Source organism: Nycticebus coucang, chromosome 4, assembly GCF_027406575.1.
Source record: "Nycticebus coucang isolate mNycCou1 chromosome 4, mNycCou1.pri, whole genome shotgun sequence".
In the NCBI taxonomy this organism is placed as follows: Eukaryota; Metazoa; Chordata; class Mammalia; order Primates; family Lorisidae; genus Nycticebus; species Nycticebus coucang.
In genome coordinates this window covers 130782846-130810605 of record NC_069783.1, presented here as the reverse complement: position 1 = coordinate 130810605, position 27760 = coordinate 130782846, and the positions used below count along the sequence as shown (strand labels likewise).

The 27760-nt window shown below is 52.5% G+C and overlaps 1 protein-coding gene across 2 annotated transcripts; it reads left to right on the top strand.

Moving 5' to 3' along the window:
• The first annotated feature begins 195 nt into the window (after positions 1–195).
• SMPD4 (sphingomyelin phosphodiesterase 4) lies at positions 196–26301 on the top strand. 2 transcript variants are annotated; one of them, XM_053589197.1, is made up of 21 exons: positions 196–386; positions 3322–3405; positions 4712–4798; positions 5889–6031; positions 6527–6602; positions 7134–7242; positions 7363–7415; positions 7548–7699; positions 10043–10175; positions 13806–13877; positions 16824–16910; positions 19360–19505; positions 20152–20242; positions 20644–20744; positions 21457–21620; positions 22110–22315; positions 23398–23631; positions 23798–23929; positions 24069–24197; positions 24418–25992; positions 26036–26301. In XM_053589197.1, the coding sequence occupies exons 1-20, from the start codon at positions 312–314 to the stop codon at positions 24745–24747; spliced, it is 2604 nt and encodes an 867-aa protein (XP_053445172.1). In that variant the 5' UTR covers positions 196–311; the 3' UTR covers positions 24748–25992; positions 26036–26301. The 2 variants fall into 2 exon arrangements, with proteins under 2 accessions (XP_053445172.1, XP_053445171.1); XM_053589196.1 differs by lacking the exons at positions 196–386; positions 3322–3405; positions 4712–4798; ... (1 more) ...; positions 6527–6602; positions 7134–7242 and adding an exon at positions 18492–18551 and having other exon boundaries at positions 7338–7415.
• The last annotated feature ends 1459 nt before the right edge of the window (positions 26302–27760 follow it).

Here is a 27760-nt window from a genome sequence, read left to right as displayed (position 1 = left end):
CGCCGGAAATAAGCGTTCAACAGAAAGCGGCCCTTCTGTTCCGCGCGGTTTTCTCACTAGGGGGCAGTCTTCGAACGGCCTGATCACCAGCTTCTGCTTGTGCGCACGCGCGCTCCTCGAGGCGGCTAAGGAGCATGAGCGCAGGCGTACGGGCGCGGTTGCCGCCTCTGCTCCCGCGCGTTCAGCTGCGGCCCACACCCCCACGACCCGGGCGCCTTTAGTTTTGCGCACGCGCCTTTTGAGGTCTCCTGGCCGAGAGGTGGGGGTGATTTTTCCCGCGCGCCAGGGGGCGTTAGGCCGCGCGCAGCTTGATGACGACATTTCGTCGCCTGGAGTCCGAATGGCGGCTTTCATTCCTGAGGCGGGCGGCGCTGTGGCTCCCCCAGGTAAGTAGCAGGAGGCGCGCGCGAAACGTCCTCTCTCCCCAGAGTCCTCCGCGCGTCTCGGCACTCGGGCCGGGACCCGGGCGGCGGGGAGTACCACCCTCCCAGGCTACGCCTTGATGCTGCCTTCCAGCGCAGTTCGGCGCATCCTGGCCCGGCAGGTGCTCGGATAACGTTAGTCGAATGAGTTGAGGGAAGGGGAGCCTCTAAAGTTGAGCCTTGGGGCTAACAGGCGTCGTGGAAGGAAAAGCCTGGTGCGTGTCCTGGCGCGCCCTGGACTTCTCCCAGCCTCTGGGGTAGGGGCTCCGGATGGCCACTAAACCGGGCAATTGTGAGCACAAGGGGGATGGGGGGACGCGCTGCTTTTCAGAGAGCCGCCAGAGGCAGCCCTGGGGTGATGGGACTTCCCTGGACCTGGTCAGCGTGGCTGCCCTCAGGGAGGAACCTTAGGGTCGGAAGCAGCTCCTGAAGGAAGAGGGTGTAGGAGGGACGGGATGAAGACGCAGGGTCAGAATGGTGTAGGGACACTGCCATCTCTTAGAAAGCCCTGGGTTTGGGCGGCGCCTGTGGCTCAGTCGGTGGGGCGCCGGCCCCATATACCGAGGGTGGCGGGTTCAGACTCGGCCCTGGCCAAACTGCAACCAAAAAATAGCCGGGCGTTGTGGCGGGCGCCTGTAGTCCCAGCTACTCGGGAGGCTGAGGCAAGAGAATCGCTTAAGCCCAGGAGCTGGAGGTTGCTGTGAGCTGTGTGAGGCCACGGCACTCTACCGAGGGCCATAAAGTGAGACTCTGTCTCTACAAAAAAAAAAAGAAAGCCCTGGGTTTGGGCGGCGCCTGTGGCTCAAGGAGTAGGGTGCCAGCCCCATATACCAGAGGTTGTTCAAACCCAGCCCCAGCCGCACACACACACACAAAAAAGAGCTGCAAAAAAAAAAAAGAAAGCCCTGGGTTTGACCTCTGTTATCATCATTCAGACCTTGCCTGTGGAAGTTTCTTCTGAGCAAAGAGATGCTTTCAGTTCATCACCTCTAACAGTCCACCATGCTATGCTGCTTTGATCATTTTGCAGTGTTTTCTTGACCAAATGTGTCAAGACTGATTTACGTTTTCCTTAAAACTGAAATTGATAGACTGGGCCCAGTGTCTCGCTCCTGTCTGTAATCCTAGAGCTCTGGGAGGCCAACAGGGATGGGTGGGTGGATTGCTTGATCTCTGGAGTTGGAGACCAGATTGAGCAAGAGCCAGAAACAAACAAACAAACAAAAAAACAAAACCCAAAACTAGGCTCCACACCTTGTGGCTCAAGTGGCTAAGGCACCAGCCACATACACCTGAGCTGGCAGGTTCGAATCCAGCCTGGGCCAAACAACAATGCTGCAACCAAAACATAGCCAGGCATTGTAGCGGGTGCCTGTAGTCCCAGCAACTTGGGAGGCTGAGGCAAGAGAATCACCTAAGCCCAGGAGTTGGAGGTTGCTGTGAGCTATAATGCCACGGCACTCTACCCAGGGTGACAGCTTGAGGCTCTGTCTCAAAAAAAAAAACAAAAAAAAACTGAAATTGATAGCTACTTGAATTAAGAATGAAAAACAAAACCTGAGAAGTGTTCCTTTTGTCACGTGGTAGAGGCTGTGGTCTCAATCCCCCAGCTGCCTACAAGGCTTCCTTACCTGCCTCTCTGGTTGCATGTAGCCCGACAGATGCCCGCTCAGCACCTTTACTGGTGCAGTGGGCAGAGCAGAGCTGGTCCAGCAAAGCCATCACTAGCCATCAGTGGGACCCAACAGGCTTCCTCTCTGCTCTTTCCAAGTCGGGGTGTTTTCTGTGCCAGACCCTGGTGGGCAGAGAGCGGGGAATCTGCAGAGTTGATCCTCATTTTCTGACAGCTCATTCAAAGGCTCCCTTGGTGGAGCTTGCTCTTTCTCTCCCCACCCTTCATTCATTCACTACATAGAGCACAAGTAACTTGGAGATATTCGTACAGAAGTGTATGTATCTGAATCTAGTCTCTGCTGTTTATTATCTGGATATAGGCAAGTGACTTACCCCCTTTCTGCCTCTGTTTTATCATCTGAACTAATCTCTTACAGTTGTTTTGGGTTGTATTTTCTATTCTTGTTTAACAAACTTAGAAGCTTTAAAGCCACTCCTGGTTACTATCTCACAGTTATGTCGTCAGAAGTCCAAGAAGGCTCAGCTGAGTATCACAAGGCTGAAATGAAGGTGTCAGTGACTTTGCTCTTATTTGGAGTTTCTAGAGTAGAATCTGCGTCCTAGTGCATTCAGGTTGCTGGCAGAAAGCACTTCCTTGGAGTTGTTGAAGTGAGGTCCCTGTGTCCTTGCTGGCTGTGAGCCAGGGACCATTCTGTATTTTAAGGTCCACTGACTTGGGATTTTAATTGCATCTGCAGAATTCCTTCACGGTAATGCCTAGATGATGTTTGATTGAACATCCAGGGGACAGTCTAAAGGACTGTCTTTAGAATTCTGCCTCCCACTGAGGATTAAATGAGGAAATATATGAAGAGCCTTAGAGATAGTCCTGGCATAGAGTAAGTGCCAACACAAGTGCCACCAAGGATTCACCACCACAAACTCACCTCTGAAGCTAGCCACTGTGGACTGCATGAAAAGGGCACTTTTGGTAGGGTGCAGTGGCCATCCTCTATAATCTCAGGATTTTGGGAGTCTGAGGTGGGAGGATAGTTTGAGCCCATAAGCTTGAAACCAGCCTGGGTAGTATCTAGATGCTATGTTAAAAAAAAAAAAAAAAAATTAGCCAGATGTGGTGTCATCCACTCAAACATAGGATGTAGCAGTGCAGTGTGTGGTGAGTTACACAAATGTTCTCTTCAGCATAAACGTTCTCTTGGACATTAGGAAACTGCATATTCTGTTGTGTGGCAGATGTTGAGATTTCATCTTTATTTTTTCACAGTGGTTTGCTAAGGTGGCCATTTCTGACACTCCACTGGAGGCTACCATGGCATTCCCTCATCTGCAGCAACCCAGCTTCCTACTGGTAAGTATCAACTGCCCATGCTGAGTGTCAGCATGATTACAGTTGTGTAGCTAGTGTTTTGGAGGGGTGTGTGATAGAAATCATGCCAGAGCTGGGGTTATAAACCTTCAGCTTGACTTTGTTTCCCTATTACTGCAGGATCTTAAGTGTATTCACCACTGAGCTCTGGTTTTCTCATCCACGAAACAAGTTGATTCAAATACTGTTTTCCCTACTCCCCAGGGTGCAGGGAAGAGGAGCAAGTGTAAAGGATGTATGTTCATGACCTGTAAATCCTTATGCAGATGTGGAGGGTTCCAACAATCATAACTGTTATCAGTGAAAATGGAGGGACACTGCCGTGCTGCGGTGGCCAGGACTGTACTTTGTTAACATGATGCTGAGAAGTTAGGTATGAGGCAAGTGTCAGAAGTGAAGGTTCCACCAATTTCAGTTTCCAGAAGATGCTTATCGTAAACATTGATTTGGAAGAACATTTCTCCTGGGTGTGCCCCACTGGAGCCAGTAGGTCTGACCTACAGCCTAATGGCTTAGGTCTCCATTTCTTATTCAGACCCTGTAGAAGCCACCTTGCTTGGAGGTAAGCAAGGACACCCTTGGGTGAGCACTGTAGGTGGAGTCTTGGTGTTTCTCCCTAATCTGAATCTGTTTGCTCGGAGACCGTTTTTTTCCTTGTAGTCAGATTCCTTTCCCCGAATCCCATAGCCTCAGTTGTATTTCCTTAGTCATCGTCCAGAGTATTTTCTGGCCTGTCCATTGTCTTCATGATTAGCATACACTCGGCTGAAGCCATCTGTAATTTTAGCCTGCCCTGTGTTTTCAGGTCACGAGTTCAGTAGGCTCACTGCCCTCACTGGAAGAGGGCTTCTGTTGTGCCTGCAAGTTGGACATTCTCACTGATGATCATAGCTGTGTAATCATGGTGGTTAGTCAGGTGGGGAGTTTCCAGTTCCTATGAAGACTCAGCAGACCATGGTCTGTGGGAGGTGCCCTCCACAACAGGAGTGGTCTCCTGGCTGTGGGGGTTGAACCTGAGGCCGACTCCCTCCTTAGGGATCAGCCCTCCAAGGTGACTATAGCCACCTGAGGAGGGTGCTGGGAAGCAGGTCTGAGCACGCCTTATCTGGAGAGAACCATGGCCTCTCTTCTAGTAGCATCCTTTGGCCCACTGGCACACGCGTGACCCCCTGCATGAGGAGCTGGGGGCAGGAACTTGCATGTCTTACCCATACCCATCACTTGACTGGAGCCAGAAAAACTGCAGCGCAAATATGCTCATGATTTTTAGCTTTGTTCTGTCTTCCAGGCCAGCCTGAAAGCTGACTCTATAAATAAGCCCTTTGCACAGCGGTGCCAAGACTTGGTTAAAGTCATTGAGGATTTTCCAGCAAAGGTACAGGTCTTCTGGGTCCCTTTGGGGCAGGGCTTCTGCATTCCTGGAAAACTATCACAGTCACTGATTCCCTCCTCTGAAGCACAGAGGCCTGACCCAGTATTGTGACTCATGTTTATGGATGTGTTTAAGTATGTGACCATGTAGACTAGTGGATCACAGGTGCTTCTGACCTTCAGGGGACACTGGGCAGTGTCTGAGACATTCTTGCTTGTCACGATTAGGGGCAGATGGGGCATGTGCTCCTGGCATCTAGTGGGCAGAGGCCAAGGATGCTGGAAACATCCTTCAACGCACAGGAGAGCCCCCAGCAGCAAGGAATATCCAGCCCAAAATGTCAGTAGCACCAAGATAGGGAGACTGATGTGAATACTGAAAATGTGTGTTTAAATCACACCTGGGTCTGGGCACGGTGTGTAATCCCAGCACTTGGGAGGTGGAGGCGGGTGGATTGCCTGAGCTCCCAGGTTGGAGACCAGGCTGAGCCAGAGTGAGACCTTGTTTCTAAAAAATAGCCAGGTGCTGTGGTGGGCACCTATAGTCTCAGCTACTTGGGAGGCTGAGGCAAGAGAATTGCTTGAGCCCAAGAGTTTGAGGTTGCTATGATCTAAGATGCCACAAGACTCTACCAAGGGCAACAAAATGGGACTCTGTTGCAAAAAAAAATCACACCTGGAATCATCAAGCCCAGGAAATTGGCCTGGACAGAGAGCTAATACCAATGGCAGTAGGTCAGTTGTGTTTCAGGGGCTTCACTCTGAGACAGGATATTGCCACTCTTTTTGAAAGAACTCTCTTCAAATCAGAATTCTCTGACATTTTAAAGAGTCCTTTAATCACAGGTTGATTTATTTAACTGGCTCAGGTCTAAAGCAGTAGTGCTCAGTATGCCGTGTGACCCAGCAGGAGAATCAAACTACCATTCCCATTGGCATACTGTACCAGGGTTCCAGGGATGCACAGCTGGTCCCATGGGTCTCTACCAGGGTTTGACCTAAGAGGGAACTGGGCAGTGCAAAGTGAAGGACTGGCCCTGGGGTGGGAGTGGGGACTGTCCTCAGGACACTGGCCCACAGCCCTACTGTTTCAGGAGCTGCACACCATCTTCCCATGGCTGGTAGAGAGCATTTTCGGCAGCCTGGATGGCATCCTTGTTGGCTGGAATCTCCGCTGCCTGCAGGGGCGCATGAACCCTGTGGAGTACAGCATTGCAATGGAATTTCTAGACCCTGGGTGAGTAGTTTTGTCATCTGAGAAGAGCTGGGTGCTTCTTCAGCTCTTTTGTAAATCAGTGATCTCGTTTTTTAAATCAGTCTGTTTCTTAGAGTTAAGAAATAATCAAAGGCTGGGTGTAGTGACTCACACCTATGTAATCCCAGCATTTTGAGAGTCATGGCAGAAGGATTACTTAAGGCCAGGAATTTGGAATGAGATCTGACCAACATAGGAAGACCTTGTTTCTGCAAAAAAAAAAAAAAATTAAAAATTAGCCCGGTATGGTGGTGCATGTCTGTAGTCCCAGCTACTTGGGAGGCTAAGGCAGGATTGCTTGAACTCAGGAACTTGAGGTTGCAGTAATCTCAGTCAAACCACTGCACTCTAACCCCAGCTACAGAGCAAGACCCTGTCTTAAAAAAAAAAAAAAAAGAAAAAAATGAAAGAGACAATTAAAATAAGACAGTTTGTAGTTCATTTGTCTTGTTTTTGTTTGTTTAATTTTATGTTCAGCGGCCCAATGATGAAATTGGTTTATAAACTTCAAGCTGAAGACTATAAGTTTGACTTTCCTGTCTCCTACCTGCCTGTAAGTGAACTGTCGTGGGGAGAGTGGTGCTGGGGGCAGCCAGCCCTGCATAGTGGCTGTGGTGGTGGGCAGGCTGGGGCTCCGAGGGTTGGTGACAGTGGGCAGGAGAATGTCACAGTGGCTGTTCAGTGTCCAGGAGGTACCACAGATTAGAACCTCAACAGTTAATGAGTTTTTAAGGATCATCCCAAACTCTGCCAGTGGAGCAGCTGCCATGCTGCTTGGTTTGCTCCTGGCTAAGGGTCACATAGGGCCATGTGACCAATCGCTTTGTCTGTGTCTCCCATCTTCCAGGGGCAAATTGTGGAGTGACTTGCTCGGGCATATGAGAGGCAAAGGAGACTCAAAAATGCTCTCAGCTGCTGCCCTTGCTGTTTGCAGATTTTTTTGAGTATGGTCAGAGAGACCTAAGCAAGGATCTTATGCTTAAGCACTGCCCACAGGCGGGTTCTGTGTGCTGGTTTCTTCTCCAGCAGCTTTCCAGAAGGGCTACAGTGGATGGGGTGCCTGCCCACAAACCTCTCTCTGCAGGGCCCTGTGAAAGCGTCCATCCAGGAGTGCGTCCTCCCCGACAGCCCTCTGTACCACAACAAGGTCCAGTTCCCTCCAACCGGGGGCCTTGGCTTGAACCTGGCTCTCAGTATCCTTTGGTGGCCCAGTGGTGGGGAGACTGGGGAAGTGGCTTAGCACACGGTACTTTGGTACTTTGTTTGGTGGCCCAACAACCCTGTGTTATGTTTACCCCTGACACTGCCATCATATCCGTTCGAGTATTACATATTCTTCTTTGCACTGAGCCTCATCACTCAGAAGGTATGGAAGGGAGGCCCCTGAGTGCACTTGGCTTCACCAGAGCCTGAGGGGATGGGCAAGGCTGAGCTTGCTGGGCATTTGGCAGCCAGGCATGGTCCAGAGCCCACACTGACGACAAGCTTGGTTTTTTAGCAACTTCCTGTGTCCTTCCACATCCGTACTTCAGACTGTGCCTATTTCATCCTGGTGGACAGGTACCTGTCATGGTTCCTGCCCACTGAAGGCAGCGTGCCTCCCCCACTCTCCTCCAGCCCAGGTGGAGCCAGCCCCTCACCAGCTCCCAGGTAAGGCTGCCCCGGCCATGAAGGGAGTGGCCCAGTCAGTGATATCACCCATGGGGACAGTGGTGCCACCCTTTGTACGAGGGTCCAAGGTTTCCCGGTTGTTGTTGCGCCTCACTCACCAGTGCTAGCTAGCTGAGTTCAGCCTGGGGGGCGGGGTGAGGAAGCATATGTATTTAGTTCTCAGTGTCCTTGGCCATTGCTGAAATTGTCAGGTCTCTGCTTCCTTGAGGCTTCGCTGTGTGGGAACCCGCTTCTGTTCTGCTCTGAGCAGCCCTCCCGCAGATGGTATCTGAACCCTGCACTGAGCTGGGGAGGGGAGCCGGGTGGGAGGGTTTTCTGTGAACAAAGGAGAATAATAGGGTTCTGTGTAGGTCCCTGAGACTGGTCTTGGCCTGAGAGCAAGGCCTTGGGCTGAAGAACTTTTTATGCCAGGCCACATAGGCACAGCATAGATGGGGAAGGGCACTGGAGCCCCTGATGCCTGGCAACTGGGGGGCCTTATTAGAGGCCTCCTGACTGACTCCTCAGGAGACCCTCCTGCTCCAGTGACAACTGTCTGTGCTCTTCTGACCCTCCTGAACCTCACGGCACGTCTCCTTCCCTGGGGGGCTTCATGCTGGCACATCCCTACAAACGCTGGCCCGCTCAGCTGGCAGGTTTAGGCCATGCCTTTGCCTACAACTCACACGTTTGAGCAGATGCCCCCAGAGGGTAGAGAGTTGGGGGACACCAGGGAAGAAGAGGTTGCCCATGTGGCAGTTGTGTGGTGATGCTGTGGCTGAGAAGCAGGACACAGAGGTAGGGCAGGTTCCCGTCCTCTCAAAGGCAGAATTCAACTGCCAGTTGATTTTCTGGGCCTGGCTCATTTGCTTGTCTTAACTTTTTATTTTAGAGTATTTTCAGACTTAAAAAAAGAATTGCTGGTTGCACCTGTAGCATAGTGGTTAAGGTGCTGGCCACATGCACTGAGCGTGGTGGGTTTGAACCCAGCCTAGGCCAGCTAAACAGCAATGACAACTGCAACAACAACAACCAAAAAAATTGCCGTACATCATATAAAGTCCTTTTCATATGTCCTTTACCCAGATTTCTGAATTGTTCATGCTATGCCACACCTGTTTTCATCCTCTCTATTTATATATTTTTTCCTGGCTCATTTGAGTAAATATAGATGTGACAGAGCTTTTTATGCCAGGCCAGACAGTGCCCCTAAATGGCCACAGCACTTCTGGCCATATCAGGGAGTGAGTATTGCTACCAGGCTACCACTTACTCCTCAGACCCCACTCGGGACTCGCTTCCAGCTACCTGACTCAACACAGTTATCCTCACTACATGTGGTGGTGTGTCTAGTCCCCTCAAATGCTCCTTCTCATTTCTAGTCCCCTGAAATGCTCCTTCAGTCTTTCTGTGTCTTTCCCCTCAAATGCTCCTTTCTGTGTCTAGTCCCCTCAAATGCTCCTTCTCATTTCTAGTCCCCTGAAATGCTCCTTCAGTCTTTCTGTGTCTTTCCAACCCTGAGCCCTCTGAAGTGTGCAGCCACCCCTCTGCTTAGGCTCTGTGGTGTTTGGGCTTTCTTGGCAGGAATGCCACAGCAGGGATGCCAGGTCATCCCAGGTGATTCATCAGGAGGACTCTGTCCCTTTGCCCCCACTAGGGGGGCAAATTAGTTTGATTACTGGGCCAAGGGAATGTTGGCCAGGATTTACCACTACAAAGTGAAAAAGTACATTGTGCCGGGTGGCGCCATATCCCGGAGGTGGCAGGTTCAAACCTGGCCCTAGCCGAAAACTGCAAAAAAAAAAACAAAAATTAGTCAGGCGTTGTGGCGGGCGCCTGTAGTCCCAGCTACTTGGGAGGCTGAGGCAAGAGAATCGCTTAAGCCCAGGAGTAGGAGGTTGCTGTGAGCTGTGTGAGGCCACGGCACTCTACCCAGGGCCATAAAGTGAGACTCTTGTCTCTACAAAAAAAAAAAAAATAGTACATTGTGCCTGGACTGATTAGTAACGAGGATTTAGTGGGAAGATGTGTGGAGACTACTTATCAGTAGCATTAGCATCCACTGTTGATTGTCAGCCATATCAGCTATTAATAGAGCAGTTGCCAAATGCTGAGTTTCTGATTTCATCCCTCCTACACTTGTTAGTGGGCATTCTGTGGTTAAGGCAAAGTTTCTCTCTTCCCATTTATTTATTTGAGTCTTACCAGTAGGGACCTGGCAGTTGTCACAGGATTCCACAGGTTTTGATCCGTTCCTGCTGTCCTTGATTGTATTGTTTACATGGCCCCTGGGTTGACCAGCAGGAGCCCCTGACTCAGCAGGCCTGTCCGTGTCTCCCTCAGGACACCAGCTGTGCCCTTTGCCTCCTATGGCCTCCACCACACCAGCCTCCTGAAGCGGCACATCTCTCATCAGACATCTGTGAACGCAGACCCGGCCTCCCACGAGATCTGGAGGTCAGAAACTCTACTCCAGGTGAGCACTGAGGAGGCTGGTCTCTCCTTCTGTATCAGAATGAATTGCTCAGCCACCATCCACCATGTGGACAGAGTCCGAGAGATGGCCGTTCAGTTTGGGGGTAGTTCTAAATTATTGGTGTTTTTCTGCTGTGACATTTAGAAAACAGATAAGAAATTTACCAGCTTGTCTCCTTATAGTATGTCAGAAACAGTGTTTCTCATCCCAGGGTTTCCTGTCCACAGGAGTTTGGTTTGGTTTTGCTCATGGTGACATAATCATTGCAGAATCTTTAAATTTACAGTGGATGTGTATAAACACTGTCCCCACCCCACCCTGCCCCTCTCTCTTTATTCTGTGCTATTGGAGATGTGTACCGTGCTTGTTGTCATTTGAATAGTAAGCTCCAGGGGCCTGTGATTTCTCCACTTTGGTTGGTAAGGAGCCCCCAGCCCTTCTGTGTCAGGGGATCCAAATAGGAGGCAGCAGAGTCTTTGTGTGCCTTCGTGGGTTTCAGCCTCTCATACCAGGTGTGGGCTGGCTCACTTCTTGAGTGGTATTGTCCTCCTGAGTAGTAGCCACCTCTGAGGCCCTGGCTGTGTATCTAAGTACACAATGGAGACTCTGCTGCTTCTGACCTGGATCCTGGGCCTGACTTGGTAGCCATAGCATCACTGGTGACAGCATGGAATGTAGAGAAGATGGGATTTTAGGCTTAGCACCCATAGCACAGTGGTTATAGCGCCAGCCACATACACCCAGGCTGGTGGGTTCGGCCTGCTAAACAACAATGACAACTGCAGCAAAAAATAGCTGGGCATTTTGGCGGGTGCCTGTAGTCCTAGCTACTTGGAGGCTGAGGCAGACAGTCACTTAAGCCCAAGAGTTTGAGGTCACTGTTTGTTGTGATGCCACAGCACTCTACTGAGGATGACATACTGAGACTCTGTCTAAAAAAAAAAAAAAAAGACTGGGTGCCCATAGCTCAGTGGTTAGGGTGCCAGCCACATGCACTGGGACTAGTGGGTTCGAACCTGGCCAGGGCCTGCCTAGACCAAAAAATAAAAAAGATGGGGTTCTGCCTCTCCCACTTGGCGTAGCTCCTGGTGTGTGGGTACTGTGCTTGTTGAAGCCTCCATGTTATTTTCACGCAGCCTCAGGAGGTTGGACTGGTAGAAATCATCACCTCTGTTCACAGGAGACAGTGGTGGCTCAGGTAGCTCACAGCTGCTATGGACTCAGGACTGTGTTACCCTGTAAGGAAGACAGGTGACCAAGACACAGGCTTACAGGGTAGAATTTCCTGGACCAATTTTAATTGCAAAATATATGTAACATGATATTTATCACCTTAGCCATTTTTGAGTGTGCATTCAGTAGTGTTAAGTACATTCACATTGTCATGTATCTAAGCTTCAGAATGTCTTTTATTTTGTGAGATTGAAACTATACTCATTAAACATCTTGCCATTACCTTCCCCTAACATCTGGCACCTGGAGTTTTGCTTTCTGTTTCTATAAATTTGACTACTTCGGGTGCTTAGATCTAGAGTATTTCCTTAAACTATGTGGTATTTATTTTTGTGTTGCTATCTTGTGTCACTTGAACATAATATCCTAAAGGTTCAATGTTCTGTGGTGTGGCCATACCACAGTCTGTTTGTCCATTTATCTGTCACTGGACACTCAGGTTGCTTCTACTTTTTTTTTTTTTTTTTTTCCTTGAGACAGAGTCTAAAGCTGTCACCCTAGGTAGAGTGCTGTGGCATCATAGCTCACAGCAACCTCCAACCCCGGGGCTAAAGCGATCCTCTTGCCTCAGTTTTTCTATTTTTAGTAGAGTTGGGTTCTCACTTTTGCTCAGGTTGATCTCGAACTCCTGAGCTCAAGCTATCTACACGCCTCGGCCTCCCAGAGTGCTGGGATTACAGGCATGAGCCACCAAGCCCAGCATTTTTTTTTCTTTCTTTCTTTTTCTTTTTCTTTTTTTTTTTTTGAGACAGTCTCACTATGTAGCCCTCGGTTCCGTGGTGTCACAGCTCACAGCAACCTCACACTCTTGTGTTTAAGTGATTCTCTTGCCTCAGCCTCCCAAGTAGCCGGGACCACAGGCTGCTTCTTCTTTTTAACTATTAAGAATAGCACTGCTAGGGGGCGCCTGTGGCTCAAAGGAGTAGGGCACTGGCCCCATATACTGGAGGTGGTGGGCTCAAACCCAGCCCTGGCCAATAAAAAAAAGAATAACACTGTCTTCTGGATGTACAAATTATCTCAGCATTCAGCCTTGAATTCTTTGGGGTATACACCAGAATTAGGGTTGCTGGATCATATGTCAATTCTATGTCTAATTTTTTGAGTGACCGCCATACTGTTTTCCACAATGGCGGCACCATTTTTGCCAGTACTTGTTGTTTTCTGGGGGTTTTTTTGTTTTTTTCCCCGTAAGTAGCCACCTGATGAGTGTGAAGTGGCGTCCTATTTTGATTTGCGTGTCTGTAGTGACTAGTGATGCTCAGCATCCTGTCATGTGTTTGTTGTCCGCATATATGTCTTTAGAGAAATGTCTATTCAAGTCCTTTGCCCAAGGTAGGTTGTTTCTGTGTTGAGTTTTAGGAGTCTTCTATATTCTAGATGTGAATTCTTTATCAGATACATGATCTGCAAATACATGACTTCTCCCATTCTATGGAATGCCTTTTTACTCTATCAGTCGTATCTTTGTGCATAAGAGTATTGATTTTTTTTTTTTTTCGTAGAGACAGAGTCTCACTGTACCGCCCTCGGGTAGAGAGCCATGGTGTCACACAGCTCACAGCAACCTCTAACTCTTGGGCTTACGTGATTCTCCTGCCTCAGCCTCCCGAGCAGCTGGGACCACAGGTGCCGGCCACAACGCCCGGCTATTTTTTTTTGTTGTTGCAGTTTGGCCGGGGCTGGGTTTGAACCCGCCACCCTCGGGGCCGGCGCCCTACTCACTGAGCCACAAGCGCCACCAAGAGTATTGATTTTGATGAAGTCCCGTTGCTGTTTTTTGCCTTTGGTGTCATAACCAAGAGATCATTGCCAAATCCAACGTCATGAAGCGTTTCTCCCATGTTTTCTTTTCTTTTTTTTTTTTTTATTGTTGGGGATTCATTGAGGGTACAAGAATTCTCCCATGATTTCTAGGAGTTTGTGGTCTTGACACATATATTTAGGTTGTTGATCCATTTGGAATTAATTTTTTTTTTTGAGACAGTCTCACTTTGTCACCCTCGGTAGGGTGCCATGGCATCACAGCTCACAGCAACCTCAAACTCTTGGACTTAAGTGATTCTCTTGCCTCAGCCTCCCGAGTAGCTGGGACTATAGGCATCTGCCACAATGCCCAGCTATTTTTTGTTGCAGTTGTCATTGTTGTTTAGCTGGCCCAGGCCGGGTTCGAACCCGCCAGCCTCTGCGTATGTGGCTGGTGCCATAACCACAGTGCTATGGGCACTGAGCCTGAATTAGTTTTTGTATGTGGTGTGAGGTTAAGTGTCTGTCTTCATTCTTTTGCACGTGGATACCGTTTTCCCAGCATGATTTGTTGGAGAGACTGTCCTTTCCCTATTGAATGGTATTGGCACTGTTGTCAGAAAGATTTGACTAGCTAATGTTCTTTTGTAGGTTTTTGTTGAAATGTGGCTTCATCATTATTCTTTGGAGATGTACCAAAAAATGCAGTCCCCTCATGCGAAGGTATGTTTCCACAGTTTTTCTTCCCATCTCCTGCCTCTGGTCCTGGTCAACCTGCTACATCTTGTCCTCAGTCTGAGTTAGTTTTCACAGGCTGAATGGTGGGAAGCATAATCCCACCATCCACCCCTCAGATGCCAAACAAAAGGTGGGCAGTGGTCTCCAATTGTGAGGGGGCGGGTTTGTAGCCTGATGGGTGGCCACTTGAGGTGCTTTCAGGTCTATCCTTTTGAGGGTCCTCTCTGTGCATCCTCTAGAAGCCCCTCTCTAGTCACAGGAACATACAAGGTTGCTCTTGCCCTGGGGGTGGGGGAGTTGCACATGCCTCTGGGAGTCACAGCTCAGTTAGTCCCCTCTCCCACCAGCAGTGGCTTTGTGCTTTCCAGTGAGCTACTGACATTGACCCTGGGCAGCCCCTGCTCACCATGGTAACCTTGAGCCTCCCTTGCTGCCTGTGCTGCCCTCCCGCCTACCCCAGAGCACCAGCCCAGTGCTTTCCTGCATGCAGCCTGCCTTCCTTTTCCCTTTTCTTGTTCTGCTCCACTCTGGGCAGTGTACTCATTTACAGAGCTGTGGAGGTAGCAGAGCGTCTGGAACCCTCTTGGTGTTGCTGTCCTTGGGGCTAGCATCATGCTGGACTAATCAGAATGTAACAGTGGCTGGGTATACTTAAATCCACAGTTACTGCCACATTCCCTGCAATAGTTTGAGCCCTGCATACCTGGCCCCTAGTCTGGTACCTGAAGCTCCTGTGCATCAGCGTGCTCTAGAGACAATGATTTTGTTGTTGCCAGAAAAAATTCTTGAGGGCTTCCTCCAGAGTGAAGAATCCATGAGTGATGAGTTAGCATTAAGAAGAAAGGTTTCTAGAACCTTTCCTGTGATCTGAGAAGAAGCTGTGGGTCTGCTCCTGTCGCAGAGTCTCTGCAATCAGTTCTGTACACAGCCCCCCACCACAGCTCTCTCAGAGCACGAGGTACCCCAGATCTCCATTCTGGCCTCTGGAGCCACAAATAGCCTGCAGTTTCTTCCCTGCTCCCATCAGATGTGCTGCGTGTTCCTGGCTGGTACCTGCGGACATGGGCCCTGGGCTTCCCTGCGGCTGATCCTTAGGGCCCTGCAACGCTCGCTCAGCCTGCACACGTGGCGTGGCCTTGCACTGGCATGGCCGCTTTGTTGCGTTGTCTTCCTGACTGTTCTGTCTCCTAAGCAAGTTGAGACACACTTAATTTCAGGGGCCCACCAGGCAGGCCTTTCTGGGCTTTCACCTGTAAGGGTTCTTGTCTCTATAGGCCAGTGGGGAAGGGCAGAGGCCTGTCCTTGCTGAGGGCACGTTTTCCCCACATTTGCGAGCTCTCAGCCAGACCTTGGTTGGGTGGGCAAGATCTGTCCAGAATGACTGGCAGTCGGGGTGCCAGGTGCCCAAAAGAGGCTCTACCCTTGGATCCCGTTGAGGCAGTAAAGGGTAGGTGGGAGCCAGGGAAAGACAGCTGCGGAGGCCCCGTCACCTAAGGTGTCTAGCATGGATCCGATCCTGTGCTGCACTTGCCTGTTACTTCTCCAGTCCCTGCCAAGCTCTGATTCGTGGGTGCAGGAAGCACAGCTCCTGAGGGCTCCCTCCATGGCTGGGCTGGGTCCAGGGCACATGCTGCTCCTTGGGTGGCCCTGCACTATGCTCCTGCAGACTGTTTGCTCCTGATTCCTGCCTAGGAGTTGCAGCTGAGCCTAGGGTCTGGCAGGAGGAAGGTTGTGAGGGGCAACCCTCCCTGCTGTGCTCCCTCCTATGTCCCCTCCTCCCCACTCTGCATGTCTCCTTGGTGTCTGGCAAGTGTGTCCTGACCTCCTTTGTGTGAGGCCCAGTGAGCATGCTGCTTGGTCCTGGAGGCAGAGCTCTTGCAGGGCAGGATGTGTGCTGGCTGGTTCTGGGCTAGCTTGGCTGAAGTGTGCTTCTGTAGGCCTTGCTGCCACAGGAAGGGGGAGGGAGGAGAGGGCTGGGGGCCAGATAGCATGGCAGCTCAGCTGTCTTTGCCTACTACTCTGGCTGTCCTCGCCTTAGGGCTCCTACTGCCTCTGGATGTGTATGGCTTCCGCTGAATTCTCAGGAGCCTCTTCCCTGGGGAGCTGGTGCATCTGGGGGGCAGGGGTTCCTAGTAAGAGAGGCTCTTCCCAAACTTAGAACTGATGAGCATCCTGCTTCTACTGATTTCTGGAATGTATGGTATCGAGAAGGGTGGGGCCTGGTAAGCTCACCTGTGCTGCTGCCTATGGCGCCCTTAGGACCCTGTCCCCATTCTCTCAGTTCTCAGAGGGAATACTGATTGGGTTTTAGACATGTAGAAATTGATCATGTCATATGCCAGTTTGGTAAATTTCTCAAGACAACCTAGGAAATCAATAAATTACATAACTTTTCTTTCTTGGCAGAGTCCTCCTGGAATATGTATCCCTAAAATTTCTCTTCTCAGCCTAATGGTCTTCAGGGCCTTAATGCTGGGCAGTGTGCCCCAGCAAGGGTCTTCTAGTGGGCTGTGGCCTCAGGGTCTGCCGGGATGGTGGGTCCCTTCTGGAAGGGCAGTGAGTTGAGCCAATCTCATGGTGTGGGAGAGGCCTTTAGGGCCCGGTGACATGGAGAGGCTTCTAGGTGATCTTGAGGGCCTGTCTGTCCCTCAGCCTACGAGGCCACAGCTTTGCCCATTGGCCCACCTGGGCCTCCAGGAGGGATGGTATAGTGCTGGCCTGAGGCTGCTGGGGTTGTGATTATTTGGGTTGTCACTGACTGTACTTTTGTTTTTGTCTTTTGTTTTTTCTACTTCTGGGCTCATTCTCGCTGTTCTCTTTTTCTCCCCACTTCCCCTGTCCTGTCCTGTCCCACCTCTCCCCTTCCCCACCCGTCCTCTTATCCTCCACTCTCCCTGCCTCTCCTCTGGCCTCTCTGTTCTGTTGTCTCAGCTGGAGGTTCTGCACTACCGACTCAGTGTCTCCAGCGCCCTCCACAGCCCTGCCCAGCCCAGCCTCCAGGCCCTCCACGCCTACCAAGTACTGGCTGCTCTGGTTTTGCTCCCTCGCCCCTGCCCGTGGTGTAAGCCACAGAGTGCATGTCAGTGCAGTGGCCAGGCCAGGCCCTGGCTGGGGCCAGTGGGGATGATTGTTCTAAGGCCAGGGAAACCTGTGTGTTGGGGAGAACCCCCAGCTTTATAGACTTGCCTAGTTTGGGGGGGTGTGGCTATGTGATAGAGTGAGGCGCATATGGCCCTGGCAGGTGCCCCCAGCCAGTGGAGGTGTCACGAGTTCTGTGGTGTTTGGAGGGCCCCATGCTTGGGTCCTGTTTGAGGGAGCTGAAATAGTAAATGATCTGGCTCACCCCCGAGGTGAGGGTCAGGGCCTGGTGCCCAAGATGTGGCTGAGGATGCTAAGGCCTGAGAACTTATGGGTGTTGTGGGCTCTGCCTCATTCAGAGCAACCCTAGCCTATGTGTGAGGAGAGGGGTGGGGAGTATCTGGGGCTAAGCCTCACAGCCCACGGATGCTGCCAGTCCTTGACCATCCAGCTAGGCCGGTCTTTGCCAGTGGAGTCCTGGCCACTGGTAGACCCCTCCTGAGGCGGATGTGAGCAGGCAGTGACCTTGTTGAGATTGTGGTCTACCTGGGCAGAAAGGACAAGTGTGGAAACAGACTTGAGGTCAGTGAAGTGGAGTTTGGACCTGTGTGGCATTTCAGGGACAATGAGAGTTAGCTAGTTGTGAGAGATACAGAAATATAAAGCTGTGCCTATGGTCAGGGTTTGGGAGGGAACACACAACTGAACGTGAATGTGAGCACAAGATGAGAAAACGTGGCTTGGCCCCGAGTGCCTGTGGGAATGGGATGGCAACCACAGCACACAGCAGAGCTCCTGCTCTGCGGAAGCCCCTACACAGGAGTGTCGAGGGCCCAGGAGGAGCAGTGTCCTCCTGGCTGTGCGTCTGGCTCTCTTTGGCACCACATTCGCCTGCCTCCTAGTGGGGGATGTGGCAAAGGAGGCTGGGCCTCATGGGAAACATAGAGCTTTGGGGACGCTTCCTTAAAAGGCAAGCAGATAGAGGCCAAGGACAATTGTGGTCAGGGACTCTGCAAAGGAATTTGGCCTAGGAGGGGTGCAGAGTTAGAAGAGAGCAAGTCTGGCCTGGCAAACCTATGGGAAAATGGCCTGCAGGACCTGCTGTAACTGCGCAAGTGGCAGGAGCCTGGCCCTCCAGATTGCAAGATGGGGTAGGAGAAGAACATGCTTGCTCTATCAGGGAAAGGTGTGGGTGCCCACCCCTCCTCTTAGCTGCAGGGATGATGCCAAGGCTCAGGACCCTAGGCCAGGTCAGATCATGGGCCAGGAATGGAGCTAAAGCAGGAGGAGGCTCCCGGGGGAGCACAGGTGCCCTTCTGCTGGGTCCTAGTCTGTTAGTGCTGGTGTGAGTATTGTATTGCCATTCTCCTTACTTCAGAAACAATGCAAATTTATTACACAAAGACTTAAAAATACAGATAAGCAGAAGAAACTACCTCCTATCCTGTAGTTCCATCCTCAGACTTGGCCCCCAACCCGTGGATTGTGTCACCTGAATGTGTGAAGCTGTTTTCCTGACAGGGAGACCTGAGCTGGCAGTGCTGGGGGCAGCTGCCCATGTGTGAGCTGCTACATGCCAGGGTATGCCAAGAGACGTGGTGCATGTCCATCACACTCAGAGTCCTGCCTTCAGGTGCCCACACACACACTCCCTGCCCCAGCCGACTCAGGAGCCCTACTTCACCCCACGTTGACAAACAGGCTTCCTCATAGGCATGGATCTCTGAGGGCCTGCTTATGTGTTGCAAATTCATCCCATGCTCATTATGGTACTCTTGGGGGTTTTGCTGACCGCGGGTCTATGGACAACAGACAGTGATTCTCTGGACACCTCTTGGCTGAGCACCCACCTAGCCATGTCTAGATGGGCGAGGGAAGGAGAAGCTATGGGCCCCAGCGAGCTTTCTGCACACTCCTAAGAGGCAGACGGGAGACCCTGGATCCAGAGCTGAGGGGCAGATGCCACCTTGCCCCTGCTCCTGCCCACTGAGAACCAGGATGGGCAGCAGTGACCAAGGGCACAGCCTGGTTGGCCGTGACCTGTACCACCCATTGAGCATTCACAGTGGTGCAAAAGTGGAGCTGCAAAGCACTTTGCAGATTTGCCCGTCCTAGTGATGCCTTCATAGAGTGGGGCTTGCGGACACTGGGCCAAATGCTCCTCCCAACCCTGAGGCGCTGGTCTAGATTCACACCAAGCAGTATGAGCACTGGGTGCCCTGGCCCCACCCCCAGCCTGGCTCGTGCCTCTGTCAGGGAGCAAAGCAAACAGCCCAGGAGCAGATGTGGTTGGACCTGGGTGCTGAGCAGTGTGGGTCCTGCAGACCTCTTTGGGCCCTGACACCTTCCTCCTCCTCCTCCTCTTCCTCCTCCTCCTCCTCCACGATAGGAGTCATTCACACCCACTGAGGAGCACGTGCTGGTGGTGCGCCTGCTGCTGAAACATCTGCATGCCTTTGCCAACAGTCTGAAGCCGGAACAGGCCTCTCCCTCCACCCACTCTCATGCCACCAGCCCCCTGGAGGAATTCAAACGGTGCGTACAGACCCTGGGCGTACAGACTCCTGTGGCTTCTGCCACAGCCTTCTCCCCTGCCCCTTCCTTCTGTACCCGCCCTGCCCAGGGCACAGCCAGAGCCCTCAGCCACCTCTGTCTAGGGCACAGTGCAGGGCAAGGCGTGCCTCTCCGTGCTGGCAGAGGAGTAAAGCTGTCAGGACTAGGGCAGCCATCCCCTGACCCCTCCCAAGCATGTCTGCTCACCCCACCCAGCCACTGCCTGCCCAGCTGCTTGCACCTCCCAAGGCCTTTCCCTCTACCCTCGACTCTGATGGAAAGAGCCAAGCTGGACAGAGAGAGGCCCCACCCTGCTACACTCTCATCGCTTCTTCCCCAGAGGCAGTGGGAGCTGGCACTGAATGAATTCTCTTCCCAATCCACACTCCCATCAGGGGAAGGGCTGGGACCTTCGCCTGACTCCCCACCTGACCCACTGAATGACTTGAGTAGAGTTGAGGGCAGGCACATGCGGGAGCCACACTGGCTCGGACACCTTTGTACAGTGTGTCATTGGGGTATTCTCTGATCTCTCTGACCTTGGTTACGTCTCTGAAGAATGAGTCTTCCTCCGGGGGTGGAGCTGTAGTGTGACAGCTGTCTCCCTGTCCCCATCCCTGCCTTGCAGGACTGCTGTCCCGAGGTTCGTCCAGCAGAAGCTCTACCTCTTCCTGCAGCACTGTTTTGGCCACTGGCCCCTGGATGCGTCCTTCAGAGCTGTGAGTTCTGGCCTGGCCCACCTGCACCTTTGTCCTCCATGTGTCCCATTGGGGAGGGACTTGACTGCTACAACAGAGGCCTTAGGGCCTGTGCTGTTCTGCCTGCCGGGGTTTCTAGAGCCGGTCCCAAGGGCAGAAAGGCCCTGCCTGCCCAGCGGTCCCATCCATATGGGTCCTGCCCTCAGCTGCTATACTGGTCCCCTTGGCTGGGAGGAGCCCGATGCAGAACCTGCTTCTAGAGGGCTGTGCCTGGGCCTCCTGTACCTTTGGAGAGGGGGTAGGAGGAGCCAGTCTCTCCTCAGCACCTGACACTGAGGTCAAGGATGAACTCCAGACAGTCATGGACTCCATAGCTGCCTTTTGGGAGCTGCCGCCCTTAGGGGGCAACTGTCCTTTCCCAGGTCCTAGAGATGTGGCTCAGCTACTTGCAGCCCTGGAGATACGCACCTGAGAAGCAGGCTCAGAGCAGTGACTCTCAGCCCCGGTGTGTGTCAGAGAAATGGTGAGCCCCAACCCTCCTCCTGGCTGCTCCAGGCAGACGCTGCTCTAGTGAGGACACCATACCAGTAGCCTGTGCTGTGGTCCCCTGGCCCTGCCCTTGGGGGCTACATGGGCTGCTCTTTCAGCCCCTGCCAAATGGAAGCACAGGCTACCTTCCCTTCACCAACCTTTGCTAGACCCCAGAACTGATTTCCCAAGGAAGCAGCAAGGTTAATCCTTCCCTGTCCCTGTGCCCTCCTGGCCCAGATACATATTCAGGTCACCCCCAAACCATGCCTCATGTTTCCTCCCTAGCAGAGAGCACAGTGGCAGCCACCTCCTCCTCCTTTCCCACTCCTTGTGGCCACCCTGCTATCTCCAATTGCCATCATACCTGGTATGACCAATAACTTACCTACTCTCCTTACCTAAGGCCTCCCCTTTGCACCTCCCTGGTGGTTCTTCCCTTTGCCCCATCAGGCTGTGGGCCAGATCTGCCTTGGTGGCCTCATCCTCTTGCAAAGGGAGAAGATGAGTTGTCTTACGAGGGCCTAGGTCTCACCTGCCTTTGTCCTGCCCCTCTCCCTGTTCCCCAACATTTGCTGAGCTGCCATCGTGATATCATCACAAGTCCTTATTCAGGGAGTTGCAGGGTCATGACCAGTGTGGCTCCTGCCTCCAGCAGATGGTCAGGGCCGGGTCCTGCATAGACTAGCCCCAACCTGCCACCCTAGGGCACCCTTTGTCCAGGAGAACCTGTTGATGTACACCAAGCTGTTCGTGGGCTTCCTGAACCGCGCACTCCGCACAGACCTTGTCAGCCCCAAGAATGCTCTCATGGTGTTCCGTGTGGCCAAAGTCTTCGCCCAGCCCAACCTGGCTGAAATGATACAGAAAGGTAAGTTCTCAACCCTGGGCCAGACAGACAGACTGACGCTGCCCTGGTGAAATTAGTGCCCAATCCTTGGCTGACAGGAAGCAGTGTGCCCAGAGATCTCAGGGCAAAGTGGGTGATGTCCTGACTGTGGAGTCTGAGACTAGCTGGGCCCTACCCTCCTGTCACTGCTGCACTCTGCGGGAGAGGGAAGAGCTGCACCCCATGAGCTGAGGCTCCCTTGCAACCCCAACTTCTCCCTGGGACTTCAGTGGCAATGTCAGGAGGAGATTGTCTTGCTCCCTGGCATGTTGTCTGGGCACTGTCATCTGCAGCTTCTGTTGACATTTGCTCTCTGTGGATACTGCCGTGTCCCAGATACTGCACAAGATGCTACTGGGCAGGGACTCAAGAAGGTGTACTGTGACTACTGCTCCTCAGAAGGGGTGGCCAGTGCCCTGTGCCCCAGGAAGTATGTGCCAGGTATCTGCAGGCTGCTGTCCTGCCTTCCAGGGGAGCAGCTGTTCCTGGAGCCAGAGCTTGGTCTCCCACACCGCCAGCACCGGCTCTTCACAGCTCCCACACTCACAGGCAGCTTCCTGTCACCCTGGCCACCCGTGGTCACTGATGCCACGTTCAAGGTGAAGAGTCACGTATACAGCCTGGAAGGTCAGGATTGCAAGTACACCCCAATGTTCGGGCCCGAGGTCCGCACCCTGGTGAGTGGGTCGACAGTGGCACACGCAGGGTTCCTGAGGCTGTGGGCGTGAGAGGAAGAAGGCTGGGTGTGGACAGTATTGCACACACATGCTTCCCCTCTCCCCTAATCCAATCTAAGTTTTTTTGTGATAATAATGACAGTGTTTGTTGGGAAATTTTTGCTTTCAGAAGATCCTCATGGCTGGGTCTGGTGGCTCATACCTGTAATCCCAGAGTTTTGAGCTTTGGGAAGCTGAGGCAGGATCCCTTGAGGGCAGGAGTTGAAGGCTACAGTGGGCTATGATGGCTCCACTGCACTCCAGCCTGGGTGACAGAGTGAGACCTTGTCTATTAAAATAATAAAATAGGTTCGGCGCCCATAGCTCAGTGGGTCGGGTGCCAGCCACATACATCGAAGCTGGTGGGTTCAAGCCCAGCCCGGGCCTGCTAAAAACAACAATGACAACTGCAACCAAAAAAAAAAAAAAAAAAAAATAGCTGGGCATTGTGGCCGGCACCTGTAGTCCCAGCTACTCGGGAGCTGAAGTAAGAGAATCACTTGAGGGGCAGCGCCTGTGGCTCAAAGGAATAGGGAGTCAGCCCCATATGCTGGAGAGGTGGTGGGTTCAAACCCAGTCCTGGCCAAAAACTGCAAAAAAAAGAGAATCACTTGAGCCCAAGACTTTGAGGTTGCTGTGAGCTGTGATGAGACAGTACTCGACCCAGAGCAACATAGTGAGACTCTGTGTCAAAAAATAATATTAATTAATTAAATAAAATTTCAGGATGTTCCTGACTGAGAAAAAGGGAAAAGAAAATTAAAAAATAATTAAATCGGGTGGTGCCCATGGCTCAAAGGAGTGGGGCACCGGCCCCATATGCTGGAGGTGGTGGACAAACCCAACCCAGGCCAAAAACTGCAAAAAAAAAAAAAAATTAAATCAACAAATAAGACCTCACTCAGAAGCTATTCCTTCTGGTCACATGGCCACTCTTGGGCCCACCTAGGCCATGCTGCAGAGGGTGGCAGCCCGTGCCTGTCCTCTCCATGGCAGGAAAGGGACTCCCAGGCCAGTTGCTGATCCCCCCGTGCCTCCTACAGGTCCTGCGTCTTGCTCAGCTCATCACACAGGCCAAGCAGACGGCCAAGTCCATCTCCGACCAATGCGGGGAGAGCCCACCTGGCTGGTCCTTTCTGTCATGGCTGGGCTTCAGCTCCATGGACAACAACTCCTCCTACCCAGCCAACGACCTGGACGAGATGGGCCAGGACAGTGTTCGGAAGACAGATGAGCATCTGGAAAAGGCCCTGGGGTACCTGTGCCAGATATTCCGGGTACGATCTATGGCGCCTGCTTAGGCGCTGTTGGAGTTCCCTTCCCCATGGAATCCACTGGCTGCCTAGCCCACGCCTGGGTCCCCATCTCTGCTGGAGGCCAGTGGGTGAAGACCAGGCCTCTCCCTTTTCCTTGAAATTAAAAGCAAAGGTACTTCTCTGACAGCTCAGTGAAGCCCAGCTCACACAGCTTACGCTCGCCTTGGGGACCACTCAGGATGACACTGGGAAGAAGCTGCTCCCAGACTGCATCGTGGGTGAGGATGGACTCATCCTCACACCTCTGGGCCGGTACCAGGTAAGAGGCCAGGTTGTGGAGGCATCTGCTAGGCCTGCTGACCCAGCCTTCACTGCCCCTGCCCCAGTGAGCAGAGAGGGCTCCTCCGAGCTGTTGATAAGGATGTACTCTGAACTGTCCCCACTGCCTTGGTTTCTAGATCATCAATGGGCTGCGAAGATTTGAAATCGAGTATCAAGGGGACTCTGAGCTGCAGCCCATCCGGAGTTATGAGATCACCAGCCTGGTCCGTGCTCTCTTCCGGCTGTCATCTGCCATCAACCACAGAGTGAGTGGGTTGGAGGGCTATCTGGCCTCCTCTAGACATGGGTTCCAGAGGACGCTCCTGCCCGGAGCTCATCACCTCAGCCCTCTTGGTCAATCTATACGCCCGGGGTGAGTCCAGGTGGCAAGGAGCCCTCTAGAGGATTTTCCCTGAGCCCTGGGGTGGTCTGTGAGGTGACACTTAATAGTCCCCACCCAACCTATATCTCTCCCTGTGCTTCAAGTTTGCAGGCCAGATGATAGCTCTGTGTTCCCGCAATGATTTCATTGGCAGCTTTTGTCGTTACCATCTCATGGAGCCCGCACTGGCCAACAGGCACCTGCTGAGTCCTGTGGGGCAGAGACAGGCGGCCGGCCAGGCCCGGGGCCCCAGGCTCAGCCTGCGTTTTCTGGGCAGCTACCGGACCTTGCTGTCGCTGCTGCTGGCCTTCTTTGTGGCCTCTCTGTTCCACCTTGGGCCTCTGCCCTGCACCCTACTACTTGTCCTGGGCTACGTCCTCTATGCCATGGTCATGACACTGCTAACTGAGCGAGGAAAGTTGCACCAGCTCTGATGGGTTGGTCACTCTGTCCACTGCAGACTGCACATGTGCCTGGAGGCCACTTCCAAGCCAGAGTGTGGTCATCTTCAGGCTGCTCAGGGTATTATCCTGCAACAGTGGAGTCATCTGGATGAAACAGAACCCCAGAGAAGGGAGAGTGGCCTAGGCAGGCCAAAGAAGATGGTAGCAGCAGGGGGCACATGATCTAGGCTGGGTGACAGCTGGCTTCCAGCCCTTTTCTCTCAGCCCGAACACCTGCAGCTGAGCTCGATGCCTCTTCCTCCCAGAAACCATTTTAGTATCTTGCTGAGCAAAGCCAAGGGGCTCATGCCCCTTGTAAGGCAGCCCAGTCCTCCCCTGTGCTATCCCTCCTGGGGAGCTGGGGCGCAGTGGACTCCAATACCTCCTCTCCCTGTGAGGGACCAGCCTCTTCATGGAAAAATCAAAGTATCAAAGGGGAGAGTCTTGGGAAACAAGAGGGCACAGTCCTCTGATTCCTTATATAAAATGAAGTTTGGCAACCTGAGGGTTGTTCTTCATGTTCTCCCAGCCATTCTGAGCCTGGGCCATGGAATTCCACCTTGGAGGAGTCAAGGATTCTCTCAGAGCACAGGGGCTTCGCCTGTCACTCAGTGTCCTGCATCACCACCTGCTGTGCCTCCACGGGGGGGCGCTGAGGGGTGCTGGTCCTCCGTTGGGGCACACTGTGAGATGGAGGGAATGGGTTATGTCACCTGTTCTCCAACTACAGATGGTCCAAAGCATTGTTCATGTCTTCAGTGAGATCAAGTGCTCAGAGGTGTGGCCTGCTGTTAACACCTAAGTGTTCAGACTACACAAGCACATGTTCATCGTCCTAAGTCCCCACAGGGCCTCACACGCCCACAGACATCCTGCAGGTGACAGCAGGGGCCTGGCATCTCAGTGGTGGTTTTTTAATCCATGACTTTGTTTTTGTATATGGGGTTTACAGTTTTTTCTAACATTTTAATTGTAAATGTTGGGTATTTTACTTCAGTATCAACTCTGAATAATGGCGTGTTGGGGCCTGTGACCAAAAATCCAACCAAACTTGTAATCAAACATGAGGGATGAACACAGCTGCTCCTGCTCCTGGGTCTCCAGTCCATTCCCCACTGAGGACCCCCGTCCCAGGGACCTGCAGAAATTAACACAGAGCAGCCCAGTGTCCAGGAGCCTGGTCTTCACATGTGTTCCTCACCCGGGGGCACAGCTCATCCACAGTGGCCACAGTCAGTGCTCCTGCTGACACTGTTCTGAGAGCCAGGGGCCCCAGGAGCAGGCCTGGGCTGGGTCTGAGCTGTGGGAGCTTTGCCTTGTCAACACAGCAGAACCAGCCTTAGTGTGACAGTCTGTGACCCATCTGTGGCTTCCAGAGGTTTGAGGGTCATGTGAGTGGCTGGGGACTGAATTGTGTACTTGCCGGCCCCATGACACATCACCAGGGGCTGTCACTTGAGTGCCTAAAATACCCTTTTCCCTGCATAGCTCACCTTGCTCAAATGTGATGGAAACAGGAAATAAAACAGTTTCTCTAAACTCAGTATTAACAAAGGCTGACTTTTATTTTTTGAGAAAGTCTCACTTTGTTGCCCTCGGTAGAGTGCTTGGCATCACAGCTCACAGCAACCTCAAACTCTTCAGCTTAAGTGATTCTCTTGCCTCAGCCTTCCAAGTAGCTGAGACCACAGGCGCCTGCCACAATACTCGGCTTTTTTTTTTTTTTTCATTGCAGTTGTTCAGCTGACCAGGCTGAGCTCAAATCCACCAGCCTCTGTATGTGGCTGGCACCCTAACCACTGTGCTACAGGCGCTGAGCCAACAAAGGCTGGCTTTTGCTGCCAGTCACATTAAATCAGGAAAAGGGATATGAGCACTCCTGACGTGGGCCACCATCCCCACCCATCCAGCTCCCTTCACCGCTCTCTTGCTGACTCCTCTCTGCCCTCATTTTCTTGTGAAAACCTTGTTAGAGCTACAGTGCTCTGAAAGCCAAAGCATGACCCTGTCCTTCATCTCCCCCTGTGCAGGGATGTGGGGAGCAGGCACGACCCTGCCCTTCATCTCCCCTTTGCAGGGGTGTGGGGAGTGGGCAGGGCAAGGTCCTGCTCCCTGGGGCGTCAGTGGTGACTCTCCCTGAAAGCAAAGAACAGCCAAGCCAGGGAAGAGGTGGGCCTGCCTGGGAGCAAGGACTGTGGTGGCTGGAGATGGTGGGCAGCTGGGTTCTGGCTACGACCAGGTTGGGTGGTGGGACCTCACAGCTACACTGACCCGGAGCTAACTGTTGCAAAGAGCTGTCACTGCAGAGTTGACAAGGGACGGCAGGCAGCAGAGCAGGAGGGACACATAGCTGGGAGGATGCTCTGCTGGGGAGGAAGGGCCCAGGGCCAGGTGCTGGGGACAGACCTGGGGTTGGGATGGGGGAGGAGGCAGGGGTCCTGGGATACAGCAGAGGAGGAAGCGCTGCTGGCTGGCTCTGGAGAGTCAGGCTGGAGACAGGAATTCTTCCTGCACATTCTCCCCACTCACCCAGAGTGGTTTATGCTGCCACCTCTTCCTCTGCCTTCTCCACCCCACTCACTCTGGACTGTTTGGATCAGCCACACCCTTGCTGTGCTGCCTTCGGGACAGATTGAAGTGCTTGTCACCTGGGTCTTCAGACCTTCTGGTGGCATTCAATGCCTGAAGCACAGCCTCAGTTTCCCCTGACACCAGCCTGCCTTCTCAGCCACCTCTACATTCTCCCTGCCCCAGCTAACACTGTTCCCTGCAGCCCACTCTTGGCCCACTGTCCTCTGAAACCAGCACATTCTGCCTGAAGGTATGTCAGCCCCTGTCCCCCAGCCTTCTACAGTGACCCAAGAGCACAAACCTGTGCAACGGAGAGAAGTCTACACCTCCCCTGGATGTCCAAGACTAGGTCAGAGCCCCTGAATGATAACCTCTCTGATAACCCTAACCTCGCCAACAGAGATGAGAAGTCCCTTACGTAGTCAACCCTTCA

What these genes read in the sequence shown, in the direction of transcription:
- SMPD4 (XM_053589197.1), top strand. Translation starts at nt 312, where the DNA reads ATGACGACATTTCGTCGCCTGGAGTCCGAATGGCGGCTTTCATTCCTG. An exon ending in TGAGCCTCATCACTCAGAAG is followed by an intron (nt 7,416 to 7,547) that starts GTATGGAAGGGA and finishes TTGGTTTTTTAG; the next exon opens with CAACTTCCTGTGTCCTTCCA. An exon ending in TGGATGCGTCCTTCAGAGCT is followed by an intron (nt 20,243 to 20,643) that starts GTGAGTTCTGGC and finishes GTCCTTTCCCAG; the next exon opens with GTCCTAGAGATGTGGCTCAG.